Below are 27,030 nucleotides of genomic sequence, written 5' to 3' on the forward strand. Positions count from 1 at the left end.
GTTGCCTGCACGGTCGGCTGCAATTTCGAACAAGCCCAATTAATTACATAGCCTAGTAGCTTCCATGAGCTCATTAGTGTTTGCACACTTAAATCCAGTGTCAGCACAATGCTGATTCTGCTCTAATTCTTCAGAAACGGATATCTATAATTATCAAAGTAAAGTACTCCCTTCATGCACTGCAAGTATGCGGCAGTATACAAATAATGACTTTCCAGTTGAATATTAAATTATGTGACGTACACTTGTGCTAAACCTGCGCTCACGTGCCCAGTCATGCAGGAGTCCACATCATCCTTAAATGGGTTCGTGGCAGGCAGAGAATTCTAGACATGCTTTGCCGGAATACAACCGCACAACTGGACAATTGTTGATTGAAGTAGGGAAATGTGTGTGTGTGTATATATATTTACAGTACCAGTCAAAGGTTTGGACACACCTACTCATTCCAGGGTTTGTCTGTATTTTTAATTTTTTCCCACATTGTAGAATAATAGTGAAGAAAGGCAGTTAGGAAAGGAGAGGCTAGCTTTATCAAACAGAAATTTGCATCCTGTAGCAAACACTCCAAAACCTTCTGTGACACTGTAAAGTCCATGGAGAATAAGAGCACCTCCCAGCTGCCCACTGCACTGAGGCTAGGAAACACTGTCACCCCCGATAAATCTGCGATAATTGAGAATTTCAATAAGCTTTTTCTACGGCTGGCCATGCTTCCCACCTGGCAACCTCTACCCCGGTCAACAGACCTGTACACCCCACAGCAACTTGTCCAAGCCTCCCCCATTTCTCCTTCACTCAAATCCAGATAGATGATGTTCTGAAAGAGCTGCAAAACCTGGACACCTACAAATCAGCCGGGCTAGACAATCTGGACCCTCTCTTTCTAAAATTATTTGTTGAAATTGTTGCAAACCCTATTTCTAGCCTGTTCAACCTCTCTTTCTGAGATCCCCAAAGATTGGAAAGCTGCCGCGATCATCCCCTTTTCAAAGGGGGAGGCACCCTAGACCCAAACTGCAATACAGACCTATATCTATCCTAATAAGGTCTTCTAAGCCAAGTTAACAAACAGATCACCGACCATTTCGAATCCCACCGTATTTTCTCCGCTATGCAATCTGGTTTCCGAGCTGGCCATCGGTGCACCTCAGCCACACTCAAGGTCCTAAACGATATCATAACCGCCATCGATAAGAGACAATACTGTGCAGCTGTATTCATCGATCTGGCCAAGGCTTTCGACTCTGTCAATCACCACAATCTTTTTTTAAATAAAGAAATTACCCCCTCTTTCTCCCCAATTGTTAGTATCTTGTCTCATCGCTACAACTCCCATACAGGCTCGGGAGAAACGAAGGTCGAAAGCCATGCGTCCTCCAAAACACAACCCAACCAAGCCGCACTGCTTCTTAACACAGCGCGCATCCAACCTGGAAGCCAGCCGCACCAATGTGTCGGAGGAAACACCGTGCACCTAGCGACCTGGCCAGCGTGCACTGCGCCCGGCCCGCCACAGGAGTCGCTGGTGCGCGATGAGACAGGGATATCCCTAACGGCCAAGCTCTCCCTAACCCGGACGACCCTAGGCCAATTGTGCGTCGCCCCAATGACCTCCCGGTTGCGGCCGGCTGCGACAGAGCTTGGGCTCGAACCCAGAGTCTCTGATGGCACACCCAGGATGCCCCCAATCACCACATTCTTATCGGCAGACTCAACAGCCTTGGTTTCTCAAATGACTGCCTCACCTGGTTCATCAACTACTTCTCAGACAGAGTTCAGTGTGTCAAATTGGAGGGCCTGTTGTCCGAACCTCTGGCAGTCTCTATGGGGATGCCACAGGGTTCAATCTTCGGGCCGACTCTTTCTCTTAGCTTCAATGCCATACAACACTGCTTCCATGGCCTCCAACTGCCCTTAAATGCAAGTAAAACTAAATGCATGCTCTTCAACAGATCGCTGCCCACACCTGCCCGTCCGTCCAGCATCACTACTCTGGACGGATCTGACTTAGAATATGTGGACAACTACAAATACCTAGGTGTCTGGTTAGACTGTAAACTCTCCTTCCAGACTCACATTAAGCATCTCCAATCGAAAATGAAATCTAGAATCGGCTTCCTATTTCGCAACAAAGCATCCTTCACTCATGCTGCCAAACATACACTTGTAAAACTGACTGAAACTATCCTAACGATCCCTGACTTCGGTGATGTCATTTACAAAACAGCCTCCAACACTCTACTCATCAAATTGGATGCAGTCTATCACAGTACCATTCGTTTTGTCACCAAAGCCCCATATACTACCCACCACTGCGACCTGTATGCTCTCGTTGGCTGGCCCTCGCTTTATATTCGTCGTCAAACCCACTGGCTCCAGGTCATCTATAAGTCTTTGCTAGGTAAAGCTCCACCTTATCTCAGCTCACTGGTCACCATAGCAGCACCCACCCATGGCACGTGCTCCAGCAGGTATATTTCACTGGTCATCCCTAAGCCAATTCCTCCTTCGGCCACCTTTCCTTCCAGTTCTCTGCTGCCAATGACTGGAACAAACTGCAAAAATCACTGAAGCTGGAGACTCATATCTCCCTTACTAACTTTAAGCACCAGCTATCAGAGCAGCTCACAGATCATTGCACCTGTACATAGCCCATCTGTAAATAGCCCATCCAACTACCTCATCCCCGTACTGTTATTTATTTTATTTATTTTGCTCCTTTGCACCCCAATATCTCTACTTGCACACTCATCTTCTGCACATCTATCATTCCAGTGTTTATTTGCTATATTGTTATTATTTTGCCACTCTGGCCTATTTATTGCCTTATTTATTGTATCCTACCTCATTTGCGCACACTGTATATCGACTTTTTCTATTGTATTATTGATAATATGTTTGTTTATTCCATGTGTAACTCTGTGTTGTTGTTTTTGTCACACTGCTTTGCTTTATCTTGGCCAGGTCGCAGTTGTAAATGAGAACTTGTTCTCAACTAGCCTACCTCGTTAAATAAAGGTAAAAAAATAAAAAAAATATATATATATATATATATAAATCACTGCCAAAGGTGCTTCAGGAAAGTACTAAGTAATGGGTCTGAATACTTCTGTAAATATGGTATTTCAGTTAAATATGTTTTTTTAGCAAAAAAATATGTTTTGCTTTGTCATAGGGTATTTTGTGTAGATTGATGAGGGGAAAAAACGATTTAATCAATTAATCAATATGGCTGTAACGTAACAAAATATGAAGAAAGTCAATTGGTCTGTGAAACATAGTATTTCCATTGACAGGATCCTACTGAAGAGGACTGACCACCCCTCAGAGCCTGGTTCCTCTCTCGGTTTATTCCTTGGTTCCTGCCTTTCTATGGAGTTTTTCCTAGCCACCGTGCTTCTACATTGCTTGCTGTTTGGGGTTTTAGGCTGAGTTTCTGTATAGCACATTGTGACATCTGCTGATAATACATTTGATTGACTGATCCTGACTACTAGGTGTTGTTATTATATGTCCAGAACCAGTCAGAAGTTTGGACACCACTACTCATTCAAGTTTTACATTTTTTAATTTGACTTTTTTTAAACTATTTTCTACATTTTAGAAAAGTAGTGAAGACATCAAAACTATTAAATAACACATATGGAATCATGTAGTAACCAAAAAAGTGTTAAACAAATCAAAATATATTTTAAATTCTTCAAAGTAGCCACCCTTTGCCTTGGTGACAGCTTTGCACACTTGGCATTCTCTTAACCAGCTTCAAATTCCCACATATGCTGAGACCTTGTTGGCTGCTTTTCCTTCACCCTGCGGTCCAATTCATCCCAAACCATCTCAATTTGGTTGGAGTCGGGTGATTGTGGAGGCCAGGTCATCTGATGCAGCACTATCCCTCTCCTTCTTGGTCAAATAGCCCTTACACAGCCTAGATGTGTGTTTTGGGTCATTGTCCTGTTGAAAAACAAATAACAGTCCCACTAAGCGCAAACCAGATGGGATGGTGTATGGCTGCAGAATGCTGTGATAGCCATGCTGGTTAAGTGTGCCTTGAATTCTAAATAAATCACTGACAGTGTCACCAGCAAAGCACCCACACATCATCACACCTCCTCCATGCTTCACGATGGGAACCACACATGCAGAGATCATCCGCTCACCTACTCTGCCTCTTACAAAGACACGGCAGTTGGAACCAAAAATCTCAAATTTGGACTCATCAGACCAAAGGACAGATTTCTTGGCCCAAGCAAGTCTCTTCTTATTATTGGTGTCCTGTAGTAGTGGTTTCTTTGCAGAAATTCAGCCATGAAGTCCTGATTCACACAGTCTCCTCTGAACAGTTGATGTTGAGATGTGTCTGTTACTTGAACTCTGTGAAGAATTTATTTGGGCTGCAATTTCTGAGGCTGGTAACTCTAATGAACTTATCCTCTGCAGCAGAGGTAACTCTGGGTCTTCCTTTTCTGTGGCGGTCCTCATGAGAGACAGTTTCATCATAGTGCTTGATGGTTTTTGCAACTGCACTTGAAGAAACTTTAAGTTCTTGAAATGTTTCGGATTGACCTTCCTTCATGTCTTAAAGTAATGATCGACTGTCATTTCTCTTTGCTTATTTGAGCGGTTCTTACCATAATATGGAATTTGTCTTTTTCCAAATAGGGCTACCTTATGTATACCACCCTTACCTTGTCACAGCACAACGGATTGGCTCAAACGCATTAGAAGGAAATAAATTCCACTAAATAACTTTTAACAAGGCACACCTGTTAATTGAAATGCATTCCAGGCGACTACCTCATGAAGCTGGTTGAGAGAATGGTAAGAGTGTGCAAAGCTGTTTTCAAGACATAGGGTGGCTACTTTGAAAATATATATAAAATATATTTTGATTTGTTCAACACTTTCTTGGTTACTACATGATTCCATGTGTTATTTCATAGTTTTGATGTCTTCAGTATTATTCTACAATGTAGAATTGTTTTTAAATAAAGGAAAAACCTGGAATGAGTAGATGTATCCAAACTTTTGACTGGTACTGTATGTGAACTTATAGCATGTAAATCTGTCACATTTATCTCTTCTAGTCCGTCTGGCTGTCTGGGCCTCAATGCCAAGAACAAGACAGATTTCTCTTTATCCTCCAGAGGATTAAATTGGTAATTTTAATAATAATTTTGGTCTGTAAAATAGTCCATTTAATAAAGATGATATTATCTTGACAGTGTGTTTATGGAGTTGTGTACAGCTCATGGCGTCAGGTCTAATAGTAGGCATACTTATGACTAATTTGACATGGAGAATTGATAGTCAGAAATATTTTACAGCATAGTGGAGAGAATTCAGGATGTGGAGATACTAACTCATAAGCCTTTGGACTCATATTTTCCCCACTAGATGGCAACACTAGACCAGTTAAAAATCCAGTAACTACCGTTCTGTGACTGATTATTTTTCTATGCTTTTGAGCCTAGTCATTTTATGAAATGTCATGGAAAACATTGTCTGTGGACACTCAAATTCTTCCCACTGAAAGTTCTTCGTCCTCCATACTCATTCACCAGGGAAGTAAGGGAATTCCATAGGAGGGAAAACAGTTGCACTACAGGGCAATTTTCACAAAGGAACTAGATAAATACATGGTAATAGACTCGTGCGTTGCTTTCCCTCCCACTTCTATGCATTTCTTTCAATTAGAGCAGAGGGCATAGACTGAAATTCAGAAAACCTGGAAGTTAAAATGTAATTGGTAAGAACAAGCAGAGGTGGGAAAAGTACTCAAATGTCATACTTGAGTAAAGATACTTTAACAGAAAATAATTCAAGTAAGTCACCCAGTAAAATACTACTTGAGTAAAAGTCTAAAAGTATTTGGTTTTAAATATACTTAAGTATCAAAAGTAAAAATAATTTAAACTAGACAGCACCCTTTTCTTGTTTTTTAAATTTACAGATAGCCAGAGGCACACTCCAACACCCAGACATAATTTACAAACTAAACATGTGTTTTTAGTGAGTCCGCCATATCACAGGCAGTAGGGAAGACCAGAGATGTTCACCTGATAAGAGTGTGAATTAGACAATGTTCCTGTCCTGCTAAGCATTCAAAATGTAACAAGTGCTTTTGGGTTTTAGGGAAAATGTATGGAGTAAAAAGTACATTATTTTCTTTAGGAATGTAGTGAAGTAAAAGTTGTAAAACATACAAATGGTAAAGTACAGATACTCCAAAACTACTTAAGTAGTACTTTAAGGTATTTTAAAAATATTTACAAATGTCAAGACAATGAGGGTAATATTAATTTGATATTTTAATAAAATATTCACCTTCTATAGCGGTTTAATAAACTTTCAATAGTGCAAGTTGTTTAATTACAGTACTATTCCAATAGCTAATAATAGTAGGAAAAGTAAACCTTTGCCATGAGGAAGCAAGATGACGGTCTATCAGGAACCACTGTATGATGCAAAGCTTACAAAAGTTATTTTAAATTACTGGTATGTTCACATTTCCTCAATGCAATGAGATTGGTCATAAAGATGTAGCAAGCAATGTGTTCCAACAAGCCTCAAGTAGAATATCAATAGAGAAACACAGAGGCACTTCATCAAAAATCATTTTGCTCGTCTTGCTCCTAAACTCCAAACAAATGGACACAAATAAAGCATAACTGAACATGATTAAATGAAGCCATCCAAATGTGATGAAATCTCCTCATACATGGACAGAGGGCTTATTTACTGAGTTTACTGAGGGCCTAAGGTCAGGAGGGGAGAGAGCCCAGCCAAACTCAACACAGTAGACTGAGAAAGATCCCAGCCAGGCTCAACACAATGTTGTGAGAGAACCTAACTAAGCTCAACACACTGCCACTCTGGACGGCATTTAGACTTTTGGACTGTTTCACATAAAGACAGGGAATGGACTAGAGCAGTGGAGGCTGCTGAAGGGAGGGCAGCTCATAACAATGGCTGGAATGGAGTCAATGGAATGGTATCAACCACATGTAAACCACACGTTTGATGTGTTTGGTACCATTCCATTGACTCCATTCCAGCCACCATGCGCCATCCTCCCCTCAGCAGCCTTCACTGGACTAGAGCTTCTGTAATAATAAACAGAGACATATTTAGCACTTCTCTCATCTGAGTGAGAGAGATGTTGAAAACATTGTCTTTCTTTAAAAAAATTTTTTTAATCTCTCCAATTTTGCTACAATGTGAACATTTCTGAGGACACATTTCTTTCATAATCGTCTGTGAGAAAAAGACAAAAAAGCAAAGAACTGAATCAATTTCCTCTGAGTTTGCTACTACAGACTGGGCAAAGGATATTCAGGGATTTTTGCTATCTTGTATTATCAATCTGGGTTAACGGATCTTTCCAAGAACAGGCTGGCTCAGCTTACACTGATTTGAGTAAAGAACTAAGCACTTAATCTTCGTAATTAATTAATTAAAACACCAATCATTGTATAAAAATACACTTCACTACTACAGTGGACATTCACAGAACTGTACAAATAGCTAAAATATGTATTTAACCTTGTCTTTTGTTTTAACACATTATGGAAGCAGTTGGTTGAGTAAAGGGAGATACCTAGTCAGTCTTACAACTGAACGCATTCAACTGAAATGTGTCTTCTGCATTTAACCCAACCCCTCTGAATCAGAGAGCCTCGGAGGGCTGCCTTAATCAACACTTTTACACCCGGGGAACAGTGTGTTAACTGCCTTGCTCAGGGGCAGAATTAAATGTTTTACCTTGTCAGCTCTGGGATTCGATCTAGCAACCTTTCGGTTACTGGCCCAACGCTCCCACCCGCTAGGCTACCTGCCGTCCCAATAATATAAATGTTTGCAAAACCCATAAAACAGATGAGATGGAGAAAAGTAGTCTAGGCCCAATTCCAGTGTGTTATTACTGAAACACAATGTGTTATGATACTATTTTGAGCACTAGCTCCTACCGAGCATCCCTCGTCATCATCCTATCTTTTCATCGACTACTGATAACTTTAAATAAATAAACAGGATGCTCATATAAACTCAAAACTAGCAGACAATCTTATACAGAGAGCTCAAGTTGTGCACCCCAACCATATCGATTGGACTTCCCTTAAAAAAGAAGGTGAAGGAAGGAATAAGAAATTGGAATTGGACTTCAGAAGGATGCTACGAGTTGTGTGGTTGGTCAGTGAGATGCACTCTGGGATGTGTAGTCTATGGGGAGTCAGGAGCTGTAGGCAGACTGGCTATCAGGTTCTGGGTCAGAGGTGACCTCATCTCCTGCAGGGTAGATGGAAAGCTGGATGAGGAGTTCCTCAGACTGCAGGATGTGGGAGGTCCACTCCTGACACACCTCTTCCATGGAGGGGCCGCTGCCCCCGTACTCCTGGGGGAGGATGTCTTCGGAGAAAAAATCCCTCAGAGTCTCTTTGAAGGTGCTGCCATGCATGTGGATCTAGGAGTAATTGACATGAATTAGTATCACTGCCGTCATGATCAACATTGTTGTCACTATCATCAGAGACATCATCATCATCGGTTATAAGAACCTGCTCTAAACAACATCGAAGGTCGCTAACATCATCTCCATCACTCCCGTTGAATGTATGAAAGAGATGTATCCAGGTGAGAACAAGAGTCGGTGCAAGAACGTGAATGATGAAGCATGGCGACTGACCCGCTGTTTGATCTTATCGGGCAGAAATGGGCGGAGCATGGCGAAGACGGGTCTGAAGAATATGGGCTCGTTGATCAGATGGATTCCTCGCACCTTCAGAGGGAACGAGTCCTGAGGGGATCACATTTAAATAGAGGCTTAAAGCTAGACTCAGCTAGATGATGTTGCAACGAGCAGCACCACAGATATTGAGATGAGCGGGGAGCAACACTTTGCTCTCACACAGTCACACAAAGTATCTGTGCATGTGCACGGGTGTGCTTCCCATTACAACAGAGAAGTTCAGCCTCACACTACAACGCTCTTAGTTGTTGCGGATATTGACTAATTACTGTTGTTTGCTTTGTGCATCTACATCATCTTGCTAATTCTACCTTTAGTACAGTATTATTACAGACTTACAGTATATTCTGTAAGAGTAATATATGAGATTTCGGCAACTCTGGATCCAGAACTAACCGTATCCTTAGACCTTTACAATTACTGATCATGTTATTCTAACACATATCATACAAAGATTATTTCTCAAACCAGCGAACGGGCCCATTAAAACAGTAGTTGAAAATGAGTGTCCTAATGAACATGACCCAGTTCAACAGATAACCTACCGTGAGCACAGAGGAGATCCTTTTGGCCAGGGAGGGGTTGATCTGGAGGGCGTGAGCGAAGCACCATCCCTGCATGTCAAAAATGGCTTTTAGTCCATTCCTCTGAGTCTCCGTCTCCTGGACGATCAGCTCAGATGTGATCAGACTGACACGGAACACCTCGTACACTGTGAAGTCTTTGGGGTTCCACTGGCCTGAGGAGAAAAGCCAACACATCTCAAATGACACCCTATAGATAGCCCTCAAATTCAAACTTTGACCTCGAAGCCAGTTCCACTGCTTTAAAAAAATGTATTCCCCTCTAATCAGGGACTGATTTAGACCTGGGACACCAGGTGAGTGATTCCCCTCTAATCAGAGACAGATTTAGACCTGGGACACCAGGTGGGTACAATTCATTATCAGGTAGAACAGAAAACCAGCAGTGCTCCAGACCTCGTATGTTAAAAGTTCAATACCCCTACTATAGAGTAACCTATATTGAAGAGTATTCCATCTCCTTACATAGCCTTTTACACAGCCATGGGCAGATTATTCCTTTTGATTTATGTTCAAAGCACATTTTAGGTGGTTTTATGCAGTGGTACCGCTTGCCTTGCCTGACACCCAGACCACACCCTATGAGACCATAAGAGGTGAGAACTAACCGATCCTATAGATGAGCACTCTGCTGCCGCTGAGGTCCCGGTCCCTCAGCACTCCATGGTAGTTATTCTGGAGGAGTCCCAGGACAGAGGACGGCTGCAGGTTGGCACTGATCTCTGGGCACTCTCTCCTCCAACGCTGGTAATTAAAGAGTAGCTATAGATAGAAAGAGAAAGAAAATAAATATTTTGGGGATTGCAACAGAGGACCCACAGCCAGCTGTCATCCTGTCAAATCATGTCAGGCTGTGTGGACACTTAAGCGCCAAGCTGGTAAATGTTTTCCAAACCTAGGTGCACTGACTGACATTTGTAGGCTATGAACAGGATACAGGGCTACAGACATGAACTATGCCACACATTTTGTTGAATGCAGTTAAGACACATACAAACACGAACTCACAAGTGTTTAAACCATGAATGATACAATATAATTCACACTCCTATGCCTGCATTGCCTATCCTACAGTGAATGTTTAGTTTTGGAGAGGTCCAAAACGTCCAACTATTGCAAAGCAAAATGTCTTTTTTGACATGGTTTTTGACATTATCCATGCATGGGATGCAATCTGGTCGTTTAAAACTTCCTCACATAGCGACAACCTGTAGCCCAAATAGTTTATTTTCCCCGTTAGCCCAGTTGGCATGGACCCAACTTTCTTTCAGTGACAAACAGTTTTTGAGTCCAAGTTCTAAACAAGTGCGATAGGCATCGAAACCCAGCTAGCACATAAACGTTCCCAGAACCATGTTTCTTTGAGCTTAGTCTTATGGTTATTTTGCATACAACCTTCACACAATTTTCTGGAAATGGTGCAGGATAACCAGCTCCCACATAACGTTCTGAGAACTATGTTTCTTAGGTGGGAATTTCAGTACTTCAGCATGTTTCCTCCAGGTTTCTACCTCATGGTTTTATTTAAAGTAATTCTCAAATTGTTTTCTGAGAACATTAAGAAACAACATTCTTCTTTGAGAATTTCAGTACTTCAGCTTAACATTTCCTACAGACTATCATGGTTCTATTTAAAGTCATTTAAAGTAATGTTTTTTAAACACACATGCCACAAAAAAATAAATGGTTGCATGATTAATTCCTTGGGAATTAATTTCCATGTGTCCTATCTGTGCTTGGAGTTCAAAATAGTTAAACTAGGCTATCAGTTTTATTGAGTTATTGAAAAGGTTATCAGAATGTTAATCATCTTCAAATAACCTATAATTTCCATTCTCAGAAAGTTCATAAAACCTAGGAAAATGTTCAGGGAACCATAGTAAAACATTCTCAGAACCTCCCTGCAATTAAAAAAAAAACTATAAACAGGCGAAATTTTAACTTCTGTTCTCAGAACATTTCAAACGTTTTCAGTTTTACCGGTCAAAACAGTTACGGCTTCGTAAGTGTTCTGACCAATGGGATACCAAAAACGTACGTTCCCACAACTTCGAAGGAACCAATGTGCTAGCTGGGCAACATGCGGCATAGCCTAAACAGTTTCAATTTCTCAATACCTTTAACCCACCGAGATACCAACCTTCAGTGACAGCTCAACATTAAAGTCTCTCGCTCGCAGAAACTTTATTAGAAAACTGTCTGACCAATTCAAGCTTTGCTGCGGGTCGATGATGTCTTTCTGTGCCCTCTGTCTCAGCTCTAATAAATAAGGTTGGACAAAGTTGGAGTCGTCGGGCAAACTATTTAGGTCTCCCTCGTAATCCGTCTCCTCTCCGGACTTCATGTCGGTACTGTATCACATTTCACGCCCATCACATACAAAAGTAAGTTACTCTATTTACACAACGGAGAATGAAGAAACTTCCTTCGGCGCAATCAGAATAGGCTACTGAAATAGTCTCGCTCGTCAACGCGCACGCGGCTCACTTACTCACCTCTGTACAACAAGGCAAATACTTTATGCGACGAAATCAAGGCTGTACAGCCCTTTACTGGTCAGGGGTAAAACTATGTTTTCAAGTACTTGTCGACCTAAAGTCCACTGCCATGATACGTGGCAGTAGGGCAAGACAGTGGAAAAACTAGTCCAGCGACTTGAGCAATGTTTGAGCTATTAGACTAAATAAATGTTCCATTATGCTACAATTCAAACACTCAAATAAGGCAGGCTAGTGTTGTCTATTTGGTCATACATTTTATTTAACTAGGCAAGTCAGTTACTAAGAACAAATTATTTACATTTACGGCCAAACCCGGACGAAACTGGGCAAATTGTGCGCCGCACTATGGCACTCCCAATCACCGGTTGTGATACAGTCTGGAATCGAAACTGGGTATCAGTAGTGCCGCCTCAAGCACTGAGATGCAGTGCCTTAGACCGCATGCATCACTCCCTAAACGGAATTAAATACTTCCAGTGAAGAATGATCAGGAATAGCTTGTAACGTTACAAACTGGCTGTAAAATGTATTTTTTTTCTAGACTAAGTGTATCCATTGTTATAAAGTGTTTCAACCTTCTTCCACGAAAGGGCGGTGTCGTATTGACCACATTTGATAGCGGACGTCTAGGCTTGGGCATAATTTTTGGTGCCAAATCAAATTTGTGGCTTGCCCTTGCCTAAACCTGGTGAACAGTATTCAAATATTACAATATTTCATCGAATTTCTCTTACACCTATTAAAAAGGTTTCAGCCTGCCAAGCATGGGCAAGAAACGTTGTCTATTACTTTGAGTAAGCTACACGAATACATTTCTTTGACACCTCCTTATGCAAAAGAAACCAAAATATATAGCAAAATGTTCTCACCATTAGGCCAGCCACATTCAAACATTATGGAATAGAATGCCCTCTAAAGGTCATAAAACAGCGCCACCCGCAGGACAAAGAAATAGTGGAAGAGAATGGATAAAGTGGAAATAAATGGGTACAGAAGGATGGAAATAAACAGCTACAAGTACAGAAATGTTTAGACTTTTTTTAAACTCAAAAACCATGTAACAGGGACAGTGAGTCAATCCAGGCACCTCAGTTAGCAGAGAATGCCAAATGCACGAGGAGTACTCTAAAGGTAGTAGTTACAGTGACCAGGGTATGATGACAGTACATAGGGCGAGCATATTAAAAAACTGGAACATAAAAACAACGCTAGCGGGACATATTGGACATGGGCAACAGTCCGTTTCATATAGTTCATACAGGGCCCTTCCTTCACTTGGGGTTTTTCCGTCTTTGTAGAGTTCTAAGCAGTTGGGAAACACGGTAACTTTCTAAAGAGCTTTGTTTTGGTCCAGGCTTTTGGTACAGTAGGTTCCACTCTTCTTCCATAGGAGGATCTATTTGAGTGACAGCTCAGTGATCCAATGAGAAGCTATAGGGAGACAGGTCCAGTGCAACTCCACTCTTAGCATTCATAGCTGGAACATACTCCAAGCAAGGTGTTTGAGTGTGTGTACAGGGTATAATTGTAAGTAGGGTGTGTGTAAGCACTTCAGCGAGAGTGTGCATTAATATTTACAAGGCTTTGTATGTGTGTGTGTGGGTCCTCCAGCTCACTCTCTCAAGGGTGAGATGTTACTTTAGGAATGTAACAAAAATATAGAGATATTCTCTATTTCCCCACTAGGTTAATTGGTTGACCTAGGTGGTACAGTCTCCAGACCGGTAGAGACCACAATATTTGAAAAAGTAACAACAGGTGACCATCACAATCTTTTCAAGGGGCGGGGGGACCCAAGGTGCACAGGGTGTTGAATTGTTACTAGTTGTCATTGGGCCCCAGCTTCTGCGTTTCTGTTTATTCTGTGTCTACTATGGTTCTTTTTAGCAGCTAAAGTGCATTTCTGGCAAATCATTCCAATGAGGTGACTCTAGTTAAATAGGAACTATTTGATCTACAACACACTGAGGCCCAATGAAAACCAACAGTTTGCCCTGAGGCACTGGGGTCCCTCCTCCCTCTGCTGCAAACATCACTTTATACTTATGACTTATTACAGGGATAATGCATGGCTGTTATTGCTAACCAGCTCCATTCAAGTCTAAGAGCCTCCAAAGTCGGCTCCCTTTGAGCTGGTCATGACATGGTCGACAAGAAAGCTCAAGCATCACAGGGACATATCTGAAATGGCACCCTATTGCCTATATAGTACCCTAAGTTAAAAATAAGTGCCCTATATTGAGAATAGGATGTCATTTCGGATGGAGCCACAAATAGAACACCGTGTTGTCTATCTTCTTCATCCCATTATTTATGTTTCCCCAGACATTTAAGCTCCATCAGGCTTTCCACAATCACTATTGTGGTTGACCTCTACACTACAAATGCAGCTTGAACTTCAAGAAGTATGGACCAAATCCTAACCTGAGATACACCTGGGTTAACTCAAACCTTTGAATATTGTGCATTAATGTCAATGGGAGACGAGTTATCCGGGCATATCAAGTTAGGATTCTGCCCTAAATGATTGCTTATATCTTTACAGAGTTAGTAAATCTACCAGGGCACACAATGGGGGTTAAAACCCTCAGGTGGCTTTTGGGAGAGGCAGGAATTCTAGGAAATTGTGTTTACTCAGTAAGAGTAGAACATTTAAAGCTTTTGCCTTCATTAGAACTGAGAATATGCATTGACTGCATTCGAATATTAAAGACTCCTTAGGTGAGTCAACACAGACACTTCTCTTCGGGACTAAATGTGAGAACGCACACACATCGTGTTTGTTGGCTGGAATTATTAACAGAATGATACATTCAACAAATGACCCAAAGTGAGAAGTGTTCAACTAGGAACAAATAAAAACTATTGAATGGATGGAATGACTTAGATTTCTACTACAGAGGAATATAATGATGTTTTAAAATTTAATTCAACTGAAAATATTCATTTCAGTTATCTAGTAAAAAATAAAAAAGACGCTATACACACCAGGAAGTGGACATCAGAATGAACAGGATGGATGGATCAGAATGGAGATGATTGGTTGGTGAAGAGGCCAATCCCTGCACACCCCCAGACACATGCGACACCGGACTCCTAACTGGCATTGGGTGTGCTGCCCTGAGATCTAATGGAATGGACCGGACCGGGAACAACACAGGGCCAATAAAGATGGCTAAACTGAAGTTGACAACAGAGATCTGCGTTATGCTGTATGGGGACACAAGGCTGCGAAGCAACGCAGATAGAACTCAGATGTCTAGAACAGAAGGTATATATTAAAAAGTGAGTAGGGCTCTGATTTTCTCCTGACCATGTGACCTGACAACTCATGTCACATGACCAAGAAAAAGTGAGGGCTGTTAATAGTGAAATATCTTCTATAGATTCTATTTATATCTGCTGTGCTATGTGACTTACGGAGGCGTTGTGCCGTGGAAGCACAGTCCAGCTCTCAATGGAATGTTGCAGATATTTGGCCAGCTCTGAAAAGAGCAAGCGATATAACGATAGTAGAAAATCCTGCCATTCTCACACAGCTTACTGAGAGATTGCATTAGCTCACACTGGTATCTAAAAAGACAAAATACTAGATTTGGCATGAAAGTAAACACAATGTTATAGTTAACCCAGATTGGAAGGTTCTGAAGACAGGGAAGGGGGTGGCTTGTTTTGAGAGAATTGTCTACATCGGAGCCTCCTGAGGGTTTTTGAACATACAAAGTCCTTTTATAGGATGAGATGCCCAAAAAACATTGGTCTCTGATCACTTATATTCAGGCCGACCCACTTAACCATTAGAATGAATCCCAATCCCCAACAGGTCCTGGAACAGTTCTTATGGGCAACGTCAGGCAGAGACTTTAGAAGCCATTTCAAATCAGAAACACCCATTTTGTTTTTAATTTAAAATAATTCACTCCCAAAATGTTTTAGGCATCTCTCCCCTCGCATAAATAACAATTAAATGTACATTCAACAAAATAAAATAAGAACCAAGGTATTCGTGGAAGAACTTCTAGCACATGGAAAGAACAGCCACATTAATATAGTCATCTTCATCATCATGTTCATCAAAACATGGAATGAGGAAGTCAAAGAACCAGACTGGTCAGACACTCCTCTGCAATCACTGTTCAGAGTCCAACGCTCTCAGTCTTTTTTTTATATTCGATCATTTCTGATTAGCCATCTTGAAATCAAAAGTTAGTCCACCCGTTTGTTCTTCCTGATATCTACATCAACATGTACAGTCTTGTTGTTTCGTCTCATTCCCATGAATCTGAAAAATAACGGGTGACGTCAACTCAGTCCTAAATGGTCCATGAATGTAACAAAAAGAAAGTTTCTTAAAAGTAGCTGTTCCAAGGGGTGTAATATTTTGTTCCTCTACCTACTCCTATATTCATGTCTTTGTACTCCCTCTCTCTCTCTGTGTGTGTGTATGTGTATTTATGTCAATACATGTAAGGTGCAGATAGGCAGCTCTGTGATGGACTGATTGGAGAAGCTGACGAGGGGGCAGGTCAATCAAACGATCGACTGATTGATGGGGGAGGAAGGGGGTCAGGGGGCGTGCCCCTAGGAGGGGCGTGGTCCTTTGAAGAGGTTCTGAACCCATGCTATGGATGCAATGGGTCTGGCCTGATGTCAGGTGTCCTCGTCAGTGTCCTCGATGAGAACTTTGGTGTCTCGGGTCTTGGTCCTGAGAGGGAGAGAGAGAAAGTTTAGTAGAGGGCAACACAGCCATAAGTTTTATATAAGGTGTGTACGTTATTACCGTACTGGGAAGCAAGGCGAGGCCGTCTTAGGGACATGCTGTAGCTTTGTGTGGGTGTGTATGCATGCCAATGTGTGTGTGTAGCTCTTCTATAACCGTACTGGGAAGCGAGGCGAGGCCGTCTTAGGGACATGCTGTAGCTTTGTGTGGGTGTGTATGCATGCCAATGTGTGTGTGTAGCTCTTCTATAACCGTACTGGGAAGCGAGGCGAGGCCGTCTTAGGGACATGCTGTAGCTTTGTGTGGGTGTGTATGCATGCCAATGTGTGTGTGTAGCTCTTCTATAACCGTACTGGGAAGCGAGGCGAGGCCGTCTTAGGGACATGCTGTAGCTTTGTGTGGGTGTGTATGCATGCCAATGTGTGTGTGTAGCTCTTCTATAACCGTACTGGGAAGCGAGGCGAGGCCGTCTCAGAGACATGCTGTAGGAGCGTTTCCAGTTCTTCTTGCCCAGGCGGTTCCGGACTCCGTCCTCCTGGTCCATCATCTGCTCCAGCAGCGTCTGGTCGTCAGCGTTCAGTGGAGCCACTGAGATGTCCCTCACGGCTCGAAACTCGCCACAGTTATTCAGGTGCTCGTTCTCCAGACGGAAGAAGTTCCAGACAAAACGCCTGCAGTGGAGAGGGGGAGGACGAGAATAGCAAGTGAAATATTGTTGAGGTGTTTCAATGTTCGTATGGGAAGAGAGAATTATGTATGAAATGTCCTTGAGGTATTTAGTGGCTAAATGTTTGCCTTTTAAAATCTTCAGGAAAGAGCTCTACCTAGAGGTCAACACAATAGTAGTCAGCCCTGAAATGTCCATTTACAAGAAATAAGATATTGGCATAGGAAAAGGGTGTTTGAGAGACAGCGGGTAGGGAAAAATAAAGTGAAAGGAAGAGAGAATGCAAAGAAAATATAGAACACAAGAGACAGAGAGAACAACAGAGAGAGGAATGGTATTTGGCCCTAAACAGAGAGTACACAGTAGCAGAACAGCTGACCACTGTGACTGACCCAAGATTAAGGAAAGCTTTGACAATGTACAGACTCAGTGAGCATGGCCTTGCTACTGAGGCCACCATAGCCTGTCTTCTCTTGAGCGCCAGGTCTGCCTATGTGCACACTGCCCACAAAATAAGGTGGAAACAGATGCACTTCCTAACCAAATGTTTGACCATATTAGAGACACATATTTCCCTCAGATTACACAGACCCGCAAAGAATTCCAAAACAAATCAAATTTTGATAAACTCCCATATCTATTGGGTGAAATACCACACGAAAAGGGCACAGAGTGAAGCACAAACGTCATTGTAAATACAACCCATATTTATGTTTATTTACTTTCCCTTTTTACTTTAACTATTTGCACATCATTATAACACTGTATATAGCCATAATGACATTTTAAAATGTCTGCTGTTCATTTTTGATTGTTTATTTCACTTGCTTTGGCAATGTAAACATATATTTCCCATGCCAATAAAGCCCTTTGAATTGAATTGAGTGGGGGAGGGGGAGGTAGAGCGAGGTAGAGAGATGTAGAGCGAGGTAGAGAGATATATAGAGAGATATAGAGCGAGGTAGAGAGATGTAGTCTGTTCTCACCTGAAGACCTCCAGAGGGGCTAGGATGGTGGCCAGGATGTCTGCAGCAGAGGGTATCCCACTGACTGTGCTCAGGAAGAGGGGTATCGTCCAGGCAAAACGTAGCAACACATCCTCCAGTATGGCACAGTAGTAGTAGGCCTGAACACACACACACACACACATCAAATAATCACATACAAACCTTCTGAAATAATAAGAAAATGTTTTTTTATGGTGATTTACTACATTATCAGACACTTCTCTGTTCCTCTTTGAGGCATAATGATTCCCCAACAATACACACACACACACATATACATTCAAAAGTTTGGGGTCACGTAGAAATGTCCTTGTTTTTTAAAATAAATTTTTTGTCCATTAAAAGAACATAAAATTGATCAGAAATAGTGTAGACATTGTTAATGTTGTAAATGACTATTGTAGCTGGAAATGGTTGACTTTTTAGGGAATACTGTATCTACAGAGGCGATTATCAGCAAACATCACTCCTGGGTTCCAATGACACGTCGCGTTAGCTAATCCAAGTTTATCGTTTTAAAATGCTAATTGATCAGCTTCATTAAATAGTACCCGCAAAACACCAGTCTCAACATCAACAGTGAAGAGGCAACTCCGGGATGCTGGCCTTCTAGGCAGAGTTGCAAAGAAAAAGCCATATCTCAGACTGGTCAATAAAAATAAATGATTAAGCTGGGCAAAATAACACAGACACAGGACAGACGAACTCTGCCTAGAAGGCCAGCATCCCGGAGTTGCCTCTTCGCTATGGACGTTGAGACTGGTGTTTTGTGGGTACTATTTGATGAAGCTGCCAGTTGAGGACTTTTGAGAACCAGACGCCTCACACTAGACACTATAATCTACTTGTCCTCTTGCTCAGTTGTGCACCGGGGCCTCCCACTCCTGTTTTTATTTCTGGTTAGAGCCATTTCGCGCTGTTCTATGAAGGGAGTAGTACACAGCGTTGTACGAGATCTTCAGTTTCTTGGCAATTTATTGCATGGAATAGTCTTCATTTATCAGAACAAGAATAGACTGACAAGTTTCAGAAGAAAGTTCTTTGTTTCTGGCCATTTTGAGGCTGTAATCGAACCCACAAGTGCTGATGCTCCAGATACTCAACTAGTCTAAAGAAGGACAGTTTTATTGCTTCCTTAATCAGAACAACATTTTTCAGCTGTGCTAACATAATTGCAAAAGGGTTTTCTAATGATCAATTAGGCTTTTAAAATGATAAACTTGGATTAGCTAACACAAGGTGCCATTGGAACACAGGAGTGATGGTTGCTGATAATGGGCCTCTGTACGCCTCTGTAGATATTCCATTAAAATAAAAATCTGCCGTTTCCAGCAACAAGTCATTTACAACATTAACAATGTCTACACTATATTTCTTATCAATTTGATGTTATTAAATTGGGGGAAAAATAGCTTTTCTTTCAAAAACAAGGACATTTCTAAGTGACCCCAAACTTTTGAACGGTAGTGTATATATATTGAACAAAAATATAAACGCAACATGTAAAGTGTTGGTCCCATGTTTCATGAGCTGAAACAAAAGATCCCAGACATTTTCCATTCGCACAAAAAAACATATTTCTATCAATTTATTTGAATTCTTTTGGGGCAGAAAGTCCAACCGGCCTCACAACCACAGATCACGTGTACAGGGGTGTGCTGATGTCAACATTGTGAACAGCATAGCCCATGGTGCGGTGGGGTTATGATATGGGCAGGAAAAAGCTACGGACAACGAACACAATTGCATTTTATTGGTGGCAATTTGAATGCAGAGAGATTGTGACGAGATCCTGAGGTCGTGCCATTCATCTGCTGCCATCACATTTCAGCATGATAACACACGGCCCCATGTCCCACGGATCTGTACACAATTCCTGGAAGCTGAAAATGTTCCAGTTCTTCCATGACCTGCATACTCACCACATGTCACCCATTGAGCATGTTTGGGATGCTCTGGATTGACGTGTGCGACAGCGTGTTCCAGTTCACGACAATATCCAGCAACTTCGCACAGCCATTGAAGAGGAGTGGGACAATATTCCCCAGACCACAATCAACAGCCTGATCAACTGTAGGGAAGGAGATGTGTCACGCTGTATGAGGCAAATGGTGGTCAAACCAGATACTGACTGGTTTTCTGATCCACACCCCTACTTTGTTTTTGTATGCATCTGTGACCAACAGATGCATATCTGTATTCCCAGTCATGTGAAATCCATAGATTAGGGCCTAATTCAATTATTTATATATGTATATGAATATATGTATGTATATGAACAGTAACCCAGTAAAATATTTGAAATTGTTGCATGTTGCATTTATATTTTTGTTCATAGATGATTAAATCAATATTCAACATTTTGGTTGGTATAGCTTTTTTCCCCCAAAGGTGCACACTAACTTTCTGGGGGTAGACGATCTCCTCTCTGAGTAAGGTATTATCGCCTGCGTTTCGGTCAAACAGGCCCCAGTCCATCTTCAGGTCCCACACCAGGGTGTAACAGGAACTGACTATGGAACAGCCAATCAGCAGGTAGAAGAAGATCTTAGCTTCGTTGTGACTCGCAGCTAGGAGAGAGGAATACCAGTTTGACACCAAAATATTGAAAACACAAACTAATTGACAAGGTCAAATGAATAAGTGTGTAAACATAGTTTCATCCTCATTAAAACATGAAATGGTATTCACTAAGTTGATGGCTTATATTTAGGATAATGTTTTTCAGCTTTGTCATTACATTTTTCTCAAAAGTTTATAATCTTATTCAATTATTTGATATATTTGACATGTGATAAGGTCACACAGAGGGCCAAAGATGATTAAATACACCAGTGATAATCTGAGGTACCCAAAAGAGCCACTAGATATATTGTGCTAGGTTATATCAAATCCTTGAAAGAAACCAACATTCTGGTACTTTACTGGTAAACTTCTAAAGTTTCCAGTAATATACCCTCCCTTTGTAACTGTATTAATGTCTGAGGAGTACACTAGTACAATACAGTATCACAACACTCACAATTCTCTTTGTGAGTGCTGTACAGGGCAGCGAAGGTGACCACGAAGAAAGTGGTAGAGTATTTCCCGGCGTTGACCAGGTGAGGGAAAGCCCGTTTGGAGTCACGGTAACGGCGCAGGCACTGCACGAAGCGGAACCACGCCGGTAGACACTGGATCACGGCCCGCACACCGTACGAGTAGGAGTGACACACACCTCCACCTATCAGAATACACATGGATTAGAAATTAACAGATCAAATCATGAGCACGTTATATGAGTAGGAGTGACACATGCCTCCACCTATCAGAATGATTATCAATCAACCAATAAAATCCACCAAATATGTTCCATTGAAATTCCCCTCTGTTAGATGGATTAGACATTTTCTTTATAGGAATGCAATTCAATATACACAAATGACTTGAGTTTAAAATGGAGTTGACTCCAACACTTCTCACCTGCAATCAATAACATAAAGGTAAAACATGTGTTGGAACAGGGTTAGGTGGTGGTGTGTATGTTTGTTTGGACTGGATAATGTTTGTTGTGTTTGCATTGTGTGTGTGGACTAGTCTATGTTTGTTTGGACGAACGTCTTGAGGGTATGTTTAGTGTGGGCTAGATCAGGCTGTAGGCTTGTTTTGGCTGAGCTTTGTGTGTTTGGATAAGGCTGTGTTGGGTTGTGTTGTGTTTAGTTGTGTGTGAGAAAGATATATATACAGACAGAGAGAGGAGAGAGGGACAAAGGAGAGGAAAGAAAAATAAAAGTAACCATCAGAAATAAGAAAAGTCCAAATTGAAGGTCTGAAACTAACAAGCTTATTTTCAATGGAGCTTGGGGTGTGTATTTGTGTCTCAGTGCTTGTATGTTGGCATGTGTATGTGTGTGTATCCATGTGTACTCGTATATCCATTGCTTACTGTCCTGCAGTAGCCCGTCCTGTTGCTTCCAGTCGAGCTCGAAGCTGTAGAAACAGATTAGGTACTCCAGGTCCATCAGAACCACCCCTAGAGAGTTGAGCTGGTCAGCCAGCCAGAAGTCTGCAAACTCTACCCTGTGGAACGGGGCTGTCACCACACGGAACTGGAGGAGAGGGGGGCAGAGAGAGAGAGAAGAAGGAAACACAGAGAGAGCGAGAAACAGAGAGAGTGAGAGAGAGAGGGAAACCCAGAGAGAGAGAGAGAGAGAGAGGGAAACCGAGAGAGAGAAACCGAGAGAGAGAGAAACCGAGAGAGAGAGAAACAGAGAGAGAGAGAGGGGTAGAGAGAGAGAGGCAGAGAGAAAGACAGGGGAAAAGAGATAACTATATATTACTTTTCAGGACACACCACTTGTCAACATCAAATGTCAATATTTTTCCCCCATCATGATGCCAAGCACATTGAGACATGTTCAGCAGCTTTCTGAGCGTCTCACCAGCAGTTTGAGGAGCCAGAAGCGTGACTTGTAGTAGAGGGTCTTGAAGGGGTTGATGAGGAAGAGTAAGAAGAAGCCGTAGAGGACCAGCGGGTTGGCCTGCATGGGCACCAGGATGGATTTGGAGAACAGACAGGAAAGGATGCTCACACACCACAGCACCCCCAGGAAACCAGCAATCTATGTGGAGGAGAGAAGAGAGGTTAGCTCGTGTTGGAATTTGATTGCATTTTCAATCTATTACTGTGTCATTCCATTCTATTGCTTATTGCTTTGGCAACAATTGATGGCTAATTTCACATCCATAAAGCTAGTTCAAATTTGAGACAAAGAAAGAGAGAGATAGGGGTAGAGAGATGCAGGAGAGAGAGCGAGAGAAGGGGAGAGAGAAAGATAATTCAAGCAAATTACTTGATACTAACGTGAAAAGATAGATTCAGTAACATGACAGTAAATGTGAACACAAACAACCACATAGGTACAACTAATATCCAGAGCTGTATGATTAAAACACAATCAGTATCCAACCACTGTATAGAGCCCCAAACTCCTACCTCAAAGAGGTGCTGGTGGGAGAGGTTGTTGCGTGGGTTGAGCTCGAAGATTAGCACGTGGTTAACCCCTGCCTGGCGCCAGCCGTACGTGTTGATGCCCAACAGGAAGAGGAACTCGATCAGCAGGAAGCCGCCGCGGTAGATCCTCACCAGTGGCCACACGTTAGCATTCTCTATCACAACCGCAGCTAGCGGGCAGGACGGTTAATAACAAATTCATAACATATTAATAACACAATAATGGTAACTTTGTCGATAACTGAGCTATCAAACCCTGAACTAGAGGACTAGGGCCTGTATGAAATAATGTGAAAAATCGACATAGAAAATCTCACTATCAAGCCAATCTTTTCACATTGTAAAGCGCTTCACACCACCATGGTTTAAAACCTGTGTTAGAGCTTCAGTAAGACAGAGGGTAGGAGGAGAATAGGGGAAAGGCAGGGAAGACAGGTATACCTGTGATGACGACGGTGACCATGAGGACTAGGAATACTCCACAGTACAACCCAACCCTAAAGGTGGTCCACGCCGGAGCAGGCTGTGCAGCACCCAGTGGTGGCACTCGTAGCCTCTTCATGGCTCGCTGTCTGTCTCCTCCCTCCAACTCTTGTGTTACCAGGGCCTGCGAGGAGAGAGATTGTGTCACAGCTAAAAGACAAAAACTGAAATGATTATAGTACATTGCTACGAGCTAATACTTCTCATTGATAAGAGGGGAAAACAAAATGGCTGTCCAGTACCTCAGTCTCAGAGATGAGCTGGGTGATCTTCTTGCAGGTGTAGAAGGGGGCAACCTCCACATGGGCCACGCGCCAGTCGGCCCCCCGCGACGTCTCCAGGATCTTATCATGCTTCTTCAGGATTTTACGGAAACCTGTGAAGTTCAGATTCTGGGGAGACGAGAGGAGAAACAGTTGAATGGTTATAAGTAGGAGTCTCTCAGATTCTTTTTTCGGATCCCTCCCATATGACAAAACCTGTTGCAATTGATCAGGTGACACAAAACAACAAGGTTATGCTTAGCGGTAGGGTGTCTAAGGTTGGTGTTTAGGGGCTGGTAACTAACGCAGGTAGTTCTGCAGCAGGATGAGGTAGTAACCAGGAACAGTGTATAGGGGGTAATATCTAAGGGTAGTATCCAGGGTTGGAAATTAACACCAGCCAAATGCAGGTAGATCGTCATTGGCGGGTAAGAATGTCTATTTCACCAGCCAAATTGGAAGGTGGTCACAACATTTAGGATTATAATTGTTTTATCCGAAGCCCATATGTGGAAGTTGGCCAAATTGACACGGCAGGCTACTAAAACGTGACTTTGTCGTGACTTTTTCTTTGGCAAGTTACATTGTTTTGTTCACATGCTAGGTTGTTTTTCAACGTTAGAGTTTGCTGCAACTTTCTGCTGCTAGGAAGAAATCACAGTCTGATATTTTTTTCACCACAGATAAGCAAGTGTGAAAGTTACCATGGTTACAGCCCTTAAAGGAGGCAGCTGAACATTTGTCTCACCTAATGATTGTGCTTGATTAATAATGAATCACTCCCAAAAAACGTAACTTTTGTCAATAATCTCGTAGATTTACTTGTGTGCTTCTATACTGAACAAAAATATAAACTCAACATGTAAAGTGTTGGTCCCATGTTTCATGAGCTGAAATAAAAAATCCCAGATATGTTTCATAAGCACAAAAAGCTGATTTCTCTCAAATTTTGTGCACAAATTTGTTTACATCCCTGTTGGTGAGCATTTATCCTTTGCCAAGACCTGACAAGTGTGGCACATCAAGAAGCTGGTTAAACAGCACGGTCATTACTAGGGTTGCACATTTTGGGGAATATTCAGAGGTGGAAACTTTCCGTGGGAAATAACGGGAATATATGGGAATTAATGGAAATATGCTAATTAATATTAACACCATTTAAATGTAGATGGTTTTTGCATTGGATATATTTACCATACATACAAATACAGACAAACATACATACCTTTATCATAAGTAGACATATTTGCAAATAATTAAATCCTTCCAATAGAAATTTTAAAAACAATTTAGTTACGAATTGAACTTTAATTAAATGAGTTGACTCTTCACATGGGATGATTTCACTGAACAACAAAAGAAAGGGAATATTGAATGATCCCCAATGATCCATCGCATCTCCCAAAAATGTTTTCAACATACATCTGTAAAATGATATCCTAAGCTTTAGTTTCTAGACTGTTTTCCTCTCAGGCTTCCATGTCTTCTCCCTGGACCTCCTCAATGTCCACCTTTCATTTATTTATTTTTCACCTTTATTTAACCAGGTAGGCCAGTTGAGAACAAGTTCTCATTTACAACTGCAACCTGGCCAAGATAAAGCTAAGCAGTGCGCCACAAACACAGAATTACACACGGAATAAACAAACGAACAGTCAACAACACAATAGAAAAAAATCTGTATACAGTATGTGCAAATGAAGTAAGGAGGTAAGGCAATAAATAGGCCAATAGTGGCGAAGTAATTACAATTTAGCAATTTACACTAGAGTCATCGATGTGCAGATGAGGATGTGCAAGTAGAAATACTGGTGTGCAAAAGAGCAGAAAAACAAAAACAAATATGGGGATGAGGTAGGTAGTTGGTTGGATGGGCTATTTACAGATGGGCTGTGTACAGCTGCAGCAATCGGTAAGCTGCTCTGACAGCTGACGCTTAAAGTTATTGAGGGAGGTACAAGTCTCCAACTTCAGCAATTTTTGCATTTCATTACAGTCATTGGCAGCAGAGAACTGGAAGGAAAGGTGGCCAAAGAAGTGTTGACTTTGGGGATGAACAGTGAAATATACCTGCTGGAGCGCGTGCTACGGGTGTGGCTATGGTGACCAGTGAGCTGAGATAAGGCAGGGCTTTACCTAGCAAAGACTTACAGATGACCTGGAGCCAGTGGATTTGGCGACGAATATGTAGCGAGGACCAGCCAACGAGAGCATACAGGTCGCAGTGGTGCGTAGTATATGGGACTTTGTGACAAAACGGATGGCACTGTGATAGACTGCATCCAATTTGCTGTCTAGAGTGTTGGAGGCTATTTTGTAAATGACATCGCCGAAGTCAAGGATCGGTAGGATAGTCAGTTTTACGAGTGTATGTTTGGCAGGATGAGTGAAGGAGGCTTTGTTGCGAAATAGGAAGCCGATTCTAGATTTAACTTTGGATTGGAGATGGTTAATTTGAGTCTGGAAGGAGAGTTTACCAGACACCTAGGTATTTTTAGTTGACCACATATTCGAAGTCAGAACCGTCCAGAGTAGTGATGCTAGTCGGGCGGGCAGGTGCGGGCAGCGATCGGTTGAAGAACATGCATTTCGATTTACTAGCATTTAAGAGCAGTTGGAGGCCACGGAAGGAGTGTTGTATGGCGTTGATGCTCGTTTGGAGGTTTGTTAGCACAGTGTCCAAAGAGGGGTCAGATGTATACAGAATGGTGTCTTGAACAGACTCTGAAGCCTCATCTTCACTCTCACTTTCCAACCTTGTTGAGAATGGCTCGTTGTCAGGCTCAAAAAGTCTCAAATTTGCCCGGATGGCCACAAATTTTTTAACCCTTGTATTGGTCAGCCTGTTGCGTGCTTTGGTGTGTGTGTTCCCAAACAAGTTCCAGTTGTGCTCTGAGACGGCTGATGGTGGTGGGATCTGGAGGATAATGAAGGCAACAGGGGAAAGAGTCTCAAATTCACAAAGTCCCTTCCACCAGGTGGCTGATGAGATATGTTGGCACGACGGCCATATTGCATCTCCATCCTAAAGTCCTTACTTGGAAGTGTATTTCGCCAGAC

At 42.1% G+C, this 27,030-nt stretch overlaps 2 protein-coding genes across 3 annotated transcripts in view; both read right to left on the reverse strand.

The window, feature by feature from the left end:
• Positions 1 to 7,740: 7,740 nt before the first annotated feature.
• ttpa (tocopherol (alpha) transfer protein) lies at positions 7,741 to 11,825 on the reverse strand. Of its 2 annotated transcripts, none has more exons than XM_024391802.2 (5): positions 11,465 to 11,825; positions 9,945 to 10,098; positions 9,298 to 9,491; positions 8,690 to 8,800; positions 7,741 to 8,467 (listed from the first exon to the last, which is right to left on the reverse strand). In XM_024391802.2, exons 1-5 carry the CDS (start codon positions 11,678 to 11,680, stop codon positions 8,237 to 8,239), a joined length of 906 nt encoding a protein of 301 aa, XP_024247570.1. In that variant the 5' UTR covers positions 11,681 to 11,825; the 3' UTR covers positions 7,741 to 8,236. The 2 variants fall into 2 exon arrangements, with proteins under 2 accessions (XP_024247570.1, XP_024247571.1); XM_024391803.2 differs by having other exon boundaries at positions 7,746 to 8,467; positions 11,477 to 11,825.
• Positions 11,826 to 12,860: 1,035 nt separating this feature from the next.
• Positions 12,861 to 27,030, reverse strand: part of LOC112227025 (xenotropic and polytropic retrovirus receptor 1 homolog) — a 43,407-nt gene continuing 29,237 nt past the window's right edge. The window contains exons 5-14 of the mRNA XM_042307682.1: positions 23,950 to 24,099; positions 23,666 to 23,831; positions 23,207 to 23,394; positions 22,653 to 22,832; positions 22,157 to 22,319; positions 21,254 to 21,454; positions 20,635 to 20,801; positions 18,211 to 18,350; positions 17,007 to 17,228; positions 12,861 to 16,542 (exon numbers count right to left, since the gene is read on the reverse strand). Coding sequence (XP_042163616.1) covers positions 16,488 to 16,542; positions 17,007 to 17,228; positions 18,211 to 18,350; positions 20,635 to 20,801; positions 21,254 to 21,454; positions 22,157 to 22,319; positions 22,653 to 22,832; positions 23,207 to 23,394; positions 23,666 to 23,831; positions 23,950 to 24,099 — 1,632 coding nt within the window. The 3' untranslated portion in view covers positions 12,861 to 16,487. The remainder of the gene's footprint in view (positions 16,543 to 17,006; positions 17,229 to 18,210; positions 18,351 to 20,634; positions 20,802 to 21,253; positions 21,455 to 22,156; positions 22,320 to 22,652; positions 22,833 to 23,206; positions 23,395 to 23,665; positions 23,832 to 23,949; positions 24,100 to 27,030) is intronic.

Source organism: Oncorhynchus tshawytscha, linkage group LG28 (genome assembly GCF_018296145.1).
Source record: "Oncorhynchus tshawytscha isolate Ot180627B linkage group LG28, Otsh_v2.0, whole genome shotgun sequence".
Classification (NCBI taxonomy): Eukaryota; Metazoa; Chordata; class Actinopteri; order Salmoniformes; family Salmonidae; genus Oncorhynchus; species Oncorhynchus tshawytscha.